General features: G+C 32.0%; 1 protein-coding gene and 2 long non-coding RNA genes across 5 annotated transcripts; all 3 read left to right on the top strand.

Moving 5' to 3' along the window:
• Positions 1–229: 229 nt before the first annotated feature.
• LOC133832382 (uncharacterized) lies at positions 230–3,164 on the top strand. Its single transcript, XM_062262733.1, has 6 exons — positions 230–590; positions 789–1,067; positions 1,275–2,152; positions 2,258–2,497; positions 2,642–2,784; positions 3,008–3,164. The coding sequence occupies exons 1-6, from the start codon at positions 230–232 to the stop codon at positions 3,162–3,164; spliced, it is 2,058 nt and encodes a 685-aa protein (XP_062118717.1).
• Positions 3,165–7,297: 4,133 nt separating this feature from the next.
• LOC133829077 (uncharacterized) lies at positions 7,298–11,990 on the top strand. 3 transcript variants are annotated; one of them, XR_009891509.1, is made up of 5 exons: positions 7,298–7,352; positions 8,733–8,821; positions 8,950–9,065; positions 11,582–11,624; positions 11,941–11,990. It is a non-coding gene; the product is annotated as an uncharacterized LOC133829077 (long non-coding RNA). The 3 variants fall into 3 exon arrangements; XR_009891510.1 differs by lacking the exon at positions 7,298–7,352 and adding an exon at positions 7,424–7,438; XR_009891511.1 differs by lacking the exons at positions 11,582–11,624; positions 11,941–11,990 and adding an exon at positions 11,231–11,264.
• Positions 11,991–12,610: 620 nt separating this feature from the next.
• LOC133829076 (uncharacterized) lies at positions 12,611–13,146 on the top strand. The gene is made up of 2 exons (XR_009891508.1): positions 12,611–12,774; positions 12,862–13,146. It is a non-coding gene; the product is annotated as an uncharacterized LOC133829076 (long non-coding RNA).
• The last annotated feature ends 2,002 nt before the right edge of the window (positions 13,147–15,148 follow it).

Raw genomic sequence — 15,148 nt, 5'->3', positions numbered from 1 at the left:
CTGGAGGGGCATATTTTGTTAATTTTGAAAGCTCATTTGGTGAAGGTTGATATTCTTCAGGAGAATACTCAGTTGTTACACTATAGAGTTAATTTGCTTGGTAGGAATTTGGAATATTGCCTCTCGGTTGTCTATGGCTCTAATCACTTGGAGACTAGGAAATTATTATGGTCTAACTTAGCTACTATTCAGAAGTCGGTTAACCCTTAGATTATTATGGGAGACTTTAATGCTTCATGTTGATGATAGACTTGGTGGAAGACCTATTTCTGTTAAGAAAATGGAGGATGCTCGTCAATGGTTGGCTTTGGGAGAGGCAACTGAAATGAAGACCTTGGGCCCTAATTACACTTGGTCTAATAAGCAAGATGGTGGAGCTCGTATCTTCTCCAAGTTGGACAAAGTTTTTTCTAATGAAAGTTGGAATGATGTCTTCCCGTTGGCTGTAGCATATGCTCAATGGGATGTGGTTTCTGACCATTGCTATTTGCAGATCAAACAGGTGGATTTCAGAAGGTTGGGAGTGAAGCCTTTTTGGTTTTACAATATGTGGGTAGCTTATGACAAAGTTAGGGAGACTGCTCTTCAAAGTTGGTCTATTCCTTTAGAGGGGCAAGGGTTGTTTTGCCTTGTTGGAAAACTCACAAGGCTTAAGCATATTCTAAAAAATTTCAATTGGAGAACTATGGGAGATGTTGCTTGTAACTATGAGGATTGTAAATCTAAATACCAGTAGGCCCAAGGTACTCTTTGTTCAGATCCTTTCAATGCTGATTTACTGTCAAAAGAAAAAGAAGCTCAGCAGGATTACTTCAGGCATGAGAAGATTTATGCTAGTTTTCTTCGTCAAAAAAGTAAGATTACTTGGCTTCGTTTTGGTGATGAAAACTCCTCGTATTTTCATGCTAGCTTGAAACAGAGGAAGATTTCTAATCGCATTGTTTCTTATATTGATGCTGATGGTCAATTTGTGGATGATTATGATAAGGTTGTTGATTATTATTTTCAACATTTTAAGACTCATTTGGGTAGTGCTAGCACAGCTACAGGTCAAATTGATCCTGACTGTATTAGACACGGACCTGTTCTGAGTTTGACTGACCAGTTGCACTTAATAAAGTCGTTTACTTGTCAAGAAGTTTGATCAACTATGTTTAATATTCACTCAATCAAAAGTCCTAGCCCGGATGGTTATGGGGCGGGGTTATTCAAAGCTCTATGGAAGGATATAGGCAAGGAAGTTTCTGTGGCTGTTTTGGACTTCTTTGATTCAGGCAGAATTCCCCCGTTGCTTAATGATACTATCATATCTCTCATCCCGAAAGTAGATCAGCCAACAAATGCTACTGAATTCAGACCTATTGCTTGTTGCAATTCTATTTACAAATGCATTTCAAAAATGCTTTGTAACCGGCTAGCTGTGGTTCTTCCTTCTCTGATTAATCTTAATCAGGGAGCCTTTATAAAGCATAGATCTTTGGCTTACAATGTCCTCATTTTTCAAGATCTGATTAAGGGATACAATAGGAAAAATAGATCACCTCGTTGTGCAATGAAGTTAGACTTAAGCAAGGCATATGATACTATTGACTGGGATTTCTTGGAAAATTTACTCAATATGCTTTGCTTTCCTAGTCAGTTCATCTATTGGATTATGGTTTGCTTGAGGGGATCATCTTACTCTTTGGTTTTAAATGGAAGGATTCAAGGGAAGTTTAAGGGTGGAAAAGGTCTTCGGCAGGGAGATCCCATTTCTCCTTTATTATTTGTTATAGTGATGGAGTATCTCACCCGCCTTCTGATTAAGGCCTCCATGGATAACCGGTTCAGATTTCATCCAATGTGTAAGTCTTTGACCCTAATTAGTCTTTGCTTTGCCGGCGACCTCATTATCTTTTACAAAGGTACCACTTCCTCTGTTCAAGTTCTTCTTGAGGTGTTTTCTGAGTTTGGTTGTTCGTCAGGTCTAAAGATTAATTATTCTAAATCTCATATCTACTTTGGAGGTGTTCCAGCTGAGATTAAAGCTAGAATTTTGGATTATTCGAAGCTTGTTGAGGGTACTTTCCTGCTGAAATATCTTGGGGTTCCCCTTCGTCCTACCAAATGGAAGACCACTAACTGTTTTAAGAAGATTCGGATGTGTCTCAATGTCTGGTCCAGTCGCCATCTCTCTTACGCTGGTAGAATCCAACTTATTCATTCGGTTTTGCTGGGTATTTGAAATTATTGGATGAGTATATTCGTGCTTCCTCAGAGTGTTGTGAAGGACATTGATAGAACTTGTCACCAGTTCCTTTGGGGTGAGAGTGGTTCCCGTAGTAAGCTTCATTTCACCTCTTGGGAGCAAGTTTGTCGTCCTAAATCTTTTGGTGGTTTGGGATTTCGTGAGGGGCCTATTTGGAACAAATTGTTGCTTGCCAAATATATTTGGGCTATTGAGTCTAAACAAGATCAGCTTTGGGTTAAGTGGGTGAATTGCATTTATCTGAAAGGGGTTAGCCTCTGGGATTATATGTTAAAGCATGATTCCAGCTGATATTGGAGGAAACTGATTTCCTACTGTAAATCTGTTTCTCGGTCTGATTTGGAGGCTGCTATGGTTAAGGGTAAACTTCATCTGGGTACTTTATATACTCAGTTTCTGTCGAGTGAGCGTATTGCATATGAGAGACCAATTTGGTGTAAACTTTCTGTTCCTAAACGCAGATTCATCCTTTGGCAGGCTATAAACCAGCATCTTCTCACTAGGGACTTGCTTTTTTCTCATCATATTCCTGTTGCGTATGTGAGTTGCCCGGTTTGTGGTCTTGCTGATGAAAGTCGTGGTCATTTATTCTTTGATTGTATTTTCTCTAGGAAGGTCTTGTAGCTTCTCTCTCGCTGGCTTGGAGGGGTTACCTGGCCTAGTAATTTTGAGGATTGGATAGCTTGGCTGCCCAACTGGAAGTCGGATTGGATTCATTATGTGGCTGCTTCTCTTGTTGCTTGTACTTACTTCATCTAGTTATAGAAATGCTTGCTATTTTGTTGATAGTTGTTTCACTGTCTTTAAAGTTGATCAATTGATTAGGCATGCTGTCAAAGCTAGAGTTCTTAATATCACTTCTAGGCACCTATCTACTAGAGAAAGGCAAATGATTGAGTTTGTAAAATCTTTGTAAATGCTGAGAGCAGTTTGCTTCTCCTTTTTGTATTATCTAGTTTGTTTGATCAATGAAATTTTTCTTTCTTTTGATAAAAAAAAATTAATTTTGACCAAAATTTTCTTCAACTAGGTATTTTATACCGTTTTGAAAATATACAAGTGTAATTTAGTATTTATTTGAAACCACTTAAGTGTTAGTAAGTGAATAAGAAAAATACATTTAATAAAATAGTATATATCCATATGTTAATGGCATGCAATAATAATTTAATGATCTCTAAAATTATAAGACCTACTTAATTAGCCAACAAAACTTCTTATAGAAATTGAATATATGATAGACATGCTACAACATGATAATAGGCATAAATACAATTGTAAACCATATTAAGAATCTAGTACGACATGATTAATGATTTTGTTTGAACCGAACCAAATATGATATTAATAAATCAATTGAGATTTAAAATAATTAAGTCAGCGCGATAGGTAGAATGAGGATTTTTAGAATTTGTTATGCATATTTTTCAGTTTTCCTGCTAAGTTTATTTCTCTTGTAATGAAATGTCCTCCACTGTTTCTGTTAGCTTCTGTATTAATGGATAGGTTTCTGGTCATATTACTCATTCTCGTCGTATTAGTCAAGGTGACCATCTCTCTCCCTATATGTTTCTTTTATGTTGTGAAGGACTTTCTTCTATTTTGCATTTAAAAGAGCAGGCAGGTTTGCTACATGGTATTAAGGTTTTCCAAGATGCTCCTTCCATATCTCATCTTTTGTTTGTTGATTAAAGTCTTTATTTTCTCAGGATGATTCTGTTTGATAGGATAGATTTTTAATACATTTTAGTCTTAGTTTTATTTAATTTTATTATTATTATTTTATATTTTTAGTTTTTTTTTATGTATAATTATTGTATTTTTCAAGTTGTCATTTGTTAAATGAATATTTAAGAAATATTTCAAAATTTATTTGAAATATTATCTTCAATAAAAAAAAACAATAAAAAGATATTTATTTGAATTGATTGGAGAAGAAAAAGGAGAATTCAAACTTAAATTATTGGAAAAATCTGAGATATTTTGAATCTAAGGTAGTTTTGATATTTTGAACATATCTCCAGACTCACTTATCCGATTTACGTATTTTTTATGGTGTTGGAAAGCTTATTCAAAGATCTACGAAAACTTGTTTCAAAAGAAAAATCAAATTCGGACGTTTACGTGGTGATATTTGACCTACAAGATTACACAAGCTAGAGTTACAAGATTTAAAATTCAAATAAAGATATTTTGGAGATTTATCAAGTAACAAATGAAAACATCTAGAAAACTCTTTTCACAATCTTATCACTACAAAAAGAATACTTTAGACTATTTTAGATTTCTCTCTTTCTTCTTGACCTCTCTCTATTTCTTCTCTTACTTCTTTTTCTATTATTTTCCATGAACTAATTTTCTTATATAGGGTTTAATGTAGTCACTTGAATTTCTATTTAATCTATTTATGATGGTCTATTGATTCTTCTTCTTTATTCTAATCTATATAATGTTTGCTTAATACTAGTAAATACCTTGTCAATATTTGCTTGATGTATGATTTTGATTCAAAATTCGAAAGATGAGAATTGAATATGCTATCATTATATAGACATTGGTTATATATTGGACGAAAGTACACGTATGGCTTGTGTAGTAATTATGTTTCTATGCTTAATGTCTGCTATATGTTTAAGTTTATCACAGAGATGTAGAAAACATGCATATAGGTTGAGATCTTATATTATGAAAAAGAATAGGAATCAATTTTTGTTAACCTACTATTAGAATATGAATAAAGAAATTTAGAACTGATTAATAAAATTAATAGAATGAAATGTTAATGAAGTTAACACTCTAGGTTTTTAATTATTGAATCAATCTTTATTCTTGCAAAGTTTATTTTAATTTTAAGTCTTAGTTTAAAAATCACTCTATTTTCGACAGCCAAATAGAAATTTAAAAGCCTTTATTGGTAATTAGTTGATAGTCCTTGTGGGAACGATACTTTATTTACTATCTATATTACTTGAATCGATTACATATACTTGCGTATCATATTTTCACGATCACTGTTTCTTGTGCTGTTATTAAGGATGCATCTATCACAGTTCTTCTGATTAATTAGTTAATTTCACTAAATCTTCTCTTCTTTTTTCACCTAATACTTCCATTCATATCTCTGTTTCTTTTCTTACAAACTTTGGGTCTAGATAATAAGTCTTTTATTAGTAAATATTTGGGTTTACCTCAATGTTTTGGTCTGTCAAAAAAAAAATTCTTTTACTTTTATTTTAGATAAGGTTAAGTCTATATTGAATTCATGGAATAATAGTTTCCACTACTACAATTTGGACATTAGCCATCGGACATAAGAGGTCGGTTCTCTTTAAACCGACTTAATACATGTTCATAAGTCAGTTTACACAGAACCGACCTATCATGTATGTCCAAGGTAAGCATGGGAAGTCGGTTACGCGAGAACCGACCTACTATGTGGACATGGTAGGTCGGTTCTGTGTGAACCGACCTCCCATGCTTGTAGAAGACATAATAGGTCGGTTCATGCAAAACCGACCTACCATGTTGTCATGGTAGGTCAGTTCTCTGTCGACCGACCTACCATGTCCTACCTTGCTGACATGGTAGGTCGCTACTATGTGAACCGACTTATCATGTCACATTATGATAAATTTAAAATATTTTAATTTATTTAAACTATAAATATATATCTATAGCTATTAGTGTATGAAACGATTGTAAGAAATTTATATTTATTAATTTTACATTATAATGTTTTGTAATATAAATAAATAAATTAAATTAATATATTTTAAAATTTTAAAAATGTACAAACAAATTAGAGTATCTTTAACACTATATTTGTGTAATAATGACACACAATCGAACTAACATGTCATTTAAAAAATTATTTAAGAAACTACTCTTATCAAATTTTTATTTATTTATTTTAAATTGTAAATATTATTAAATTAAAATATTTTTTATTTATAAAATATATTTATAATGTAATATTAACAAATATAAATTTTACATTATTTGAATTTAAAATATATTAATTTATTTAAACAATACATATATAAAATTTATTTGGGTATGAAATAAGTATAAAAAATATATAATTATTAATATTACATATATTATAATATTTGAAATATAAATAAATTAATAAATTATTTGTAATTAAAAAAATTTATTTCATTTTTATAAACAAGAAAATATTTTACTTTAATAATAGTGATAATTTAAAATAAAAAAAATTTATAACATAATTTAGTGTATCTCTTTAATAATTTTTTAGAGGACATGGTAGGTCGGTTGTGTGGGAAATGACTTCTCATGTGACACGGTAGGTCGGTTGTGTAGAACCGACCTACCATGTCATTATAAAAATACATTATTAAATATACTCTAATTTGTTTATATTATTGAAAATTTAAAATATATTAATTTATTTAAACAATACATATATAAAATTTATTTGGGTATGAAATAAGTATAAAAAATATATAATTATTAATACTACATATATTATAATTTTTTAAATATAAATAAATTAATAAATTATTTATAATTAAAAATATTTATTTCATTTTTATAAACAAGAAAATATTTTAATTTAATAATAGTAATAATTTAAAATAAAAAAATTTATAACATAATTTAGTGTATCTATTTAATAATTTTTTAAAGGACATGAGAAGTCGGTTGTGTGGTAAATGACTTAATATGTGGCATCCTAAGTCCGTTGTAGAAGAGACTTATGGTGTTGCATTATAAGTCAATTAATAATTGGCCGACTTACCATGTCATGTAAAATTTAGGGCATTGAAAATAAAAGCCAATTTTTTTTTAAGTATCCCGAGTCTTCTTCACTGTGTACACCCCGCCATTTCTTTATCTTCTTCTACTTCATTCCGCCAGCGACCCAAAGGAAATTTTTATACGATACAGACTTCATGCGCAGGGTATATACTATTTTTCTTCCAAATCCCCTCTTATTCTTGATTTTCTTTTTTTCAGAACAGAGAATATCAAATACTTAATATGATGTCCCTTTTTGCAGGATGCCTTAGAGGGGTCCAAACCTTTGATAGCTTTGAGGTTTTTTGACAACCAAAATCGACAAATTGTCTGTGCCCCTGTACGTAGTAACAGTGTATTATCAGCTTTCTTTGTCAAATAGAAAACATCAAAGCTGAGAGTTGGCTCTGGTTCTGGTTCTATCAGGTCAGTCTTATATATATATATATCATATATAAATGGGAGTCATGGGTTGTGTATATATTTATGTTGAATTTAGGAGCAATCTAGATGTTTTTGGTTCTCCAAGGTCAGTTTCAGCTTGCCTGAATTTTTACCCCAAAATTTTCCGGCCCGTTCTTCATCGGCAAAATTTTTACTGGCATTTTCTTGCTATTCTTTAGTTCTTGCATTTTCTTCATCGGCCCGTTCTTGCATTTTCTTTTTCAAGAACCTTTATAATCCTTTAGTTCTTGCTTGCTGTTGTTTTATTTCAACTCAACTAATAAGTATATTTTCATTTCGGGTAGAGTTTGGAAATAACGTGGAGTAGAGTAATTGAATGAATCTCAGCTCATAATCTCAGTAGGGAAATTACAGAGTAATTTTCCTTTTGTTTAATAGTTATATATGGTCATAATATATTTGAAATTTGCCTGGATCATATATATAAATATATATAATAAACAAAATGAGCATTCAAATGATTCAGTAAGAACAAGATTCTGACCTTGGCAATAGTCTTTTGGGCAGTCAAGGTGGCAACAGTATCTCTAACCTCTGCATTGCAAATTTAGGAAGAGACTACTGAGTAAGGTTCAATAAATTCAACTTTATCAAACTATAACTATAATTTTGTTTACAACATCTGAAACCATATTACAAACTCAAGAATGAAATTTAGAGCATCAATACTAATCATCCGTAGTGAGAGTAGACTTGAAAAAAAGTACCGATTAATAATAAGAATGTAGAGTCTTAAAACTACCAAAAAATAGTACATAGAGCCAAACTCACTGGAATAAAACTTGAGCTTCTTTTCAAACTTGCGATCGACCTTGGTCGACGAATCTGACCTGCATACCACATAAATTAGTACCCATGAAGCTCTTGAATTTATTTATGACTAGTAAAAAAAAAAATTAATGCCATGGCAGTAGTACTGTGAACTTGGCTTGCCCATCACCGAAACTTTTGAAGATTTTTGAGCACAAAATATATGTATGTATGGAATAGATAGAATATGGAAATAAGATTAGGGTTGAGGGAAAAGACGATTGAAGAACTTTAAGCAAGCACCAAACACAGACTGAAACTAGAACTCAAAAAATAAAGCATGGCAGTAGTACGGTACTGTGTTATGTTTTTGTTTCTCTAGTCTAGGGAGGAAGAAGAACTCAAAAGGGCTTTTCCCAATTGTGGCTGTGGCTTAAGACTGATGACTTCTAGTGATGGTGAGATAGAAGGAGACTTAAGACTGATGACTTTTACTTAAATGCAGCTATACTGAAGGACTCTGATTATAATGAAGTAGATAGAGCTGAGTGCCAATTTTCTACAACTTCAACTGTACTTGACAATGGATCACAGGTATAATGGCAGCTTTTAAACTTTGCCTTTTAGTTTTTTCAAACATGAGATAAGAACATAATATAAAATTTTTGCAACTGATGCTTGTATGATTCTGTGAATGACTTTATGTAATGAATATGATGCAGAGTACTCCCTTTCATCCACCAAAGAACACCATAAATGGTTTCTTCGAATCCATTGAAAGCCTCTGGAATGAACTGTGGAAGGATTTGAAAGATTTCATTACTGGACAAACTTGCAGGTATACATATCTTACTTTGTGTAAATTACTAGAGCTGCAAGTGTCACCTTCTTTTTTAGTCATAAACAAGGTTTTTCCTTTTATCATCATCATATTTTATCTATTTTGTACAAGCCAGCTGTCAAGCATGATTTTATCTATTTGAGTGCATAAAAAAAGATGATGTATGTATGCATACTTTTGTTATGATCAAATTTATAAAGATCTTTAGTTAGCATTGAACTTGAACTATGCATGCATGAAATTGAGCCCTTCTTTGGAAAAGTTGGCGCCAGAGTCTAAAATAGAGGGTGCAATCAGCAGCTGCCATACATATATATGATAATATTATATCAATTATTTACTTTATGTAAAGATGAAGGTAGTACTAATTATTATTATTATTATTATTGGAAACCAAAATAAGAGATTTATATATATATATATAATTTATGAATATTGCAAGTTCTCACAACACATCTTAGCCTGCCATCTTTAGAAAAAGTGATGCAGAACAGAGTATCTATGAAAGACTATGATAACCCAATACCCTTTCAAATCAGTGTTCTAAGAATTAAGAATAGTTTTATTTCTCATTTGGTAATGGAAAGTGAATTTGATTACTTAGGGTTTAAGTTTAAGCGGTGCTTTTTTTTTTCTTCTTTTCTTCATTCTGATTTTGCAAAGCACATGATATATATATCCTCTTACAAATAAAGTTAAGGCTAAAATTTTAAGGTTTGGGCAGGGGGGGCAGATGAAATTACAGGCAAGTAAAAGTGATCATACAAATTATACAACACAATCTTTGACCACACACAACAAGAGAAAAAACACTTCCATCAGCCAATTAATATTACCAAATTTGATCAAATTAAATAGCAGAACATAACAAATAAGGGAAACTTATAGAAGAATGAGATGAGGTAGTGATGAAAGTCAATTCATTGATTCTGAATCTAAATAAATAATAAACTGTTGAAGATATCATTTTTATGTTAAAATTCTCTGTTAGATTATAACTCTTACTGACTTCTCTTCATATGTAGTACATTATCAAGTGAAGTCATCTCATCTTCATAAGTCTAATTATCATTATTTTTTAAAAGATTTTACTCAAAAGGAGTCAAAACCTGTAATAGTCCACAACCACCACCCCGAAATTAAATAAATAAATAGCTTCACTGCTAAAGATAGTCTATAATAATCCATAATAAAAGAAGACACAGCACGTCCCACAAACCACTTGAACTACAGTACATCATCATTCTAGACAACAAACCATTTTTAACCAGAAAACCGAGTCTGACACAAATTTTCAATTATAATATTTTTCAGTGCAGAGAAAAATGCAATAACTAAAAAACAAAAATGGAAGGTAATGAATAATTATATGAAATCTTACTGTTGAAGGGATCTCTGAGACATATTTTACAAATATTGCTTGGTGGAACATAGTTGAACTAAGTTGACCAAATCTATAGTTTGTATAGAGAACTATAGCCAACAAAACCAGACCCACAAAAAGTAAACTGGGATTCTGTAACCTAATAGCACAACAAATCTGCTCAACTCAATCAAGTGAAGCATGAACCTAGAAAGGCCCTTTGACCATGCCAACTTATTAATTAGAAAAGGATTCATAAAAGTTTCTACACAGTAGAGATAAGTATAATAATTTAGGTTCTACACAGTAGAGATAAGTATAATAATTTAGGTGAAATTGAGATACAACTCATAACATATCAAAGGATCCTTCCAAAAATCCAATAGGTAATCAAAATAAATAAATAAATAAAAAGATTATATTCAAAGAAATCATTTTGTCTAGGCATGTTTCATTGATTGGTCTTCTCCAAGCCTAAGCAACTTTACTTTCAAATTATTCTATGTTTAATTTTCTTTTATCAAGTACATGACAGTACTTGCCCAAGTCCAAATGTGGAGTAATGCAAGAACTCATTGGTGAGTTGAAATTAAAAATTTCAACATCAATATCTTGTTTATGAGCCTCTCAAAGAATAATAAAACTTGTCAAAAAAACATCGCATTTCTTTTAGTCATCCAACGCAGTGAATCATTTTCCTTTTGCATGTTTACACATCGCATATCGACCATAAGAAATTGTCTTTCATACAATCTACATTCAACATCAAATATATCAACAATAGTTTTAACAAAATTAGGAATTAGATACCTTTCTTCTGTTATGATCAATAGATTCATGTACCAACACAACTTTGCAAGTTGTGGCACATCTTTACCTCTCTGTTGCAAAAGTTCCACCAATATCCTTTATCCTTTTTGTTTCATTTCAAATATAGGTATAGTATAGTATATAACCTAGCCTGTGCATGGTATATTTTAGTATATAACAAATTTATAGTATACATATTATTATGTTTCACAATTACAACTTTATAATTGTCTTTTGTATTAATAAGTGGAGAAATTGACTTTCTTTTAATATATAATATATTATATATACAGTATGACAATGTTTAACTAATGTATCATTAATCATAATGTTCATGCAGGCTCCAGTTAATTATTTTGCTTGATTATTGTTGATTGCAAGAGGTATGTATGTTATCTTATTAGAGGAGTTTGAATATCTTAAATATTCATCCATAGTGAAGTAGGTTCTGAGATTAAAATTGTGTGTTGCAGTGATAATGGAAGGTTGAGAACTTATGTGTTTTAGTGAAGTAGGTTCTGGAAAATTTATTTGTGTGCTGTGGAGATATAAGGAAGAAACTTATTATGTGTTGTTTGAATTGTGTGATTCGCTGTTGATAGATGGTTAGGTCACTATTATAAGGGAAATGTTGTCCAAATTCATCTAGAATTATGTTTTATTTTCTTATAAGGGACACCTCTGTCGAATTTTTTCTAGGAAATGGACAAGAGTTGGATAACAAAGGACAGACTTTCAAAAGAGTATGAAGCGGGAGTTGACAATTTTATTAAGTTAGCCTTAGATATAGTCCACTTTGGTTTAATGGAGGAGATTGGAGCATCATGTATATCGTTATATATCAGGTATCAAAGATTTTTAAAACCATTACAAGTTTGTAGATAACTTATTTTATAAATTTAACAAAGATATATATTTTTTATGTAGGATTTTATACTTCCAATTAGTGAAAAGAGAGATCAGTCACTTTTTTCGTTTTGTTGAGCCAATTTGGTTATCAAATGTTGGATCTACTGAAGAAGAACGAGTTGAATGGATATCAAAGCATATGATTGATTCAAATCCAGGTCAAATGTGGTTGTTGCCATATCATAAGGGGTAAGTTTTTTACTTTTAGTATTTTGTTAGTGATTATATATAATATTAATAATGAAATATTTTTGTGTTTCTGTTAGAAATCATTGGATGCTTATAATAATGGATTTTGATCACCAATTGTGCTATTTCCTGGATTCTCTTGACAATTTTCCACCAGATGAAATCAAATCTCTCATTTCTTAGTAATAATCTAACCAATTAACTATATACTCTTAAATTCATTTAAAAATTAACAACATATAAATGTTTATGTTTTTATTGCATAGTGTTTTTCAACATTTGCGCACAAATAATGCGAAAACTAAGGAAGTCGCATGGAGAACTGTTAAGTGTCCTCGTCAACCATCAAAATCAGTACAATGTGGATTCTATGTTATGAGGATGATGAAAGACTTCATGACAAATGAGTTTTCAATGCGATGGCTAACTAGTAAAGTAAGTGAAAATATTTATTATTAAAGTTATAGCTTTACCTCAAGATTAAGTATATTAATTCAACTCACGCAAGGAATTTTGTTTTAGTGTGGCGGGAAGAATTCTTACACAAAGGATGAGATCAATGAAGTACGTGAAGAATGGGCACAATGCGTTATGGATTTGATGAGTACTACATAAGTCTACTCACTTTTGTTAACTTAGACTTTTAAAGAGATATACTTAGAATAACTTAGACTTTCTTAGAGATACACACACTTTTATTGTCTAACTATAGTTTACACTTTTGTTGCTTATATGAGTAATTTTGTAATTAACTTAAGACTCATCATTATTTTGGATATTTAATTCAAATTCTAGTATTTTATATTACTGTGATATATGTTTTGTTTTGTTATGTTTGTTTGTATAAAAAGCAGGATTTGTTTTGGCATAATACACTTTTCATGAAAAACAAAAAACACCATAAGTCGGTTGGGAACCGACTTACCCTGTTTTACACTAGAGGTCGGTGTGCCAGACCGACCTATCATGATTTACACTAGAGGTCAGTTTGCAACTGACTTACCCTGTGTTACACCATAGGTCGGTGTGCAACCGACCTACCATGTTTTGCACTAGAGGTCGGTGTGCAACTGACCTACCATGGCTTACACCAGAGGTCAGTTGGCTCCAAACCGACCTCTGGTGTAAGACATGGTAGGTCGGTTTGCAACCGACTTACCATGTCTTACACCATACGTCGGTTTGCAACCGACTTACCATGTCTTACACTAGAGGTCGGTTTGGAGCCAACCGACCTACCATGTTTTTACATCATAAGTCACTGCATGGGAAGTCAGTTCACAACCGACTTATGAACATTCAGAAGTCGGTTTTTAACCGACTTATCATGTAATTTTTGTAGTAGTGTTCTTTTCTAGGGTTATAAAGAAGTTTTGATTAAATCAGTCATTCGAGACATTCCTTTTATGCCATGTCATGTTTTAAATTACCCATTATCCTAGGCCAAAAAATTAAATCACTTATGGCTAAGTTCTGGTAGGGATCTTTGGGTCAAAAGTCAAAGATTCATTGGAATAAACGGTCTGCATTATGCTCTTCAAATTTTTTTGGAGGATTAGGATTCAGATCATTGGTACATTTTAATCAAGCTATGCTTTCCAAGCAAGCTTGGCAGATTTTTCATAATCTTGATTCTTTTTTGGCTAAGTTATTGCAGACTAGATATTTTAGCAATTCAAGTTTCTTGGATGCCAAGAAAGGTCATTCTCCTTCTTTTACTTGGCAAAGCATCCTTTGGGGAAGAGACCTTCTCAAGAGAGGATTAATTTGGAAGATAGGCAATGGTAACTCAGTTAACTCTTATAAAGACTACTGGATTCCCAATTTCAGGTTTATTACATTTAACCCTAACTCTTTTCCATCATCTCATCTAGTCTCTTTTTTCATTACGCCTTCTGGTTCATGGGATGTTGCTAAGCTTAATTAAACATTATTTCTCTGATGATATTGTTAATGATGTCTTAGTTATTCCTCTCACCTCTTTAGACAAGCCAAATTGCTTAATATGGAGTTTACATCCTTCTGGTTGTTTACTTGTTAAATCTGCCTATCATCTAGCTTAGACTTCCAATTCTACTCCATCTTCTTCTAAACCTTAAGAAACTAATAAATGGTGGTATAAACTTTGGCATTCAAAAACTCCTCCCAAAGTAAAACATTTTGTTTGGAGAACTTATCATCACTTACTCCCACTCGCTTCTAATTTGTTTTTTCAGGAAAGTGATCTCACTAGCCACTTGTTTTTATTGTGGTACTCAGTAGGAATTGGTTTCTCATGCCCTACTATATTGTTCCAGAGCTAAAAAAATTTGGAGACATTCAGAGTTTGTAGATTTCTTTAGGGTGCACCAAAATATGGATATTGCTAATTATGTGTGCTTATGAAAGTCTTACTTTATCTCAGTTTGAATATTTTCTTTGTTTACTTTGGGCTCTTTGGAATAATGAGAATTTTATGCTTTTCAGGAAACCTTGTCTATCGCCTAAGGAAGTAGCTAACTGGGCTGACTGTTTCTTGAAAGAATATAAATTTGCTCAGAAAGTTCATCTTCTTGCATCACTTGACAAGATATCCATAGTTAATGTGGTTTGATCTCCACCTCCATCAGGATGTTTAAAGCTAAACATTGATGATGCTATTGATGCCAAACATAACAAAATAGGTTTTGAAGCAGTTGTAAGGAATGACCAAGGAATGGTGGTGGCTGATTTTTTTGTTCCATGTGAAGGCAAATTTAATTCTTTCATTTCGGAAAGTAAAGCCTTGTTGCATGCTCTCACTTGGTGCCATTTGGTGTCCTTGAAATTT

Source organism: Humulus lupulus, chromosome 4 (genome assembly GCF_963169125.1).
Source record: "Humulus lupulus chromosome 4, drHumLupu1.1, whole genome shotgun sequence".
Taxonomy (NCBI): Eukaryota; Viridiplantae; Streptophyta; class Magnoliopsida; order Rosales; family Cannabaceae; genus Humulus; species Humulus lupulus.
This window is presented reverse-complemented; position numbering and strand designations above follow the sequence as displayed.

Coding starts and splice junctions, on each gene's coding strand:
- LOC133832382 (XM_062262733.1), top strand. CDS start 230: ATGCTTCATGTTGATGATAGACTTGGTGGAAGACCTATTTCTGTTAAG. Junction 2,153..2,257: donor AGATTCGGATGTGTCTCAAT/GTCTGGTCCAGT, acceptor GTGCTTCCTCAG/AGTGTTGTGAAGGACATTGA. Junction 2,785..3,007: donor TCTCATCATATTCCTGTTGC/GTATGTGAGTTG, acceptor TACTTCATCTAG/TTATAGAAATGCTTGCTATT.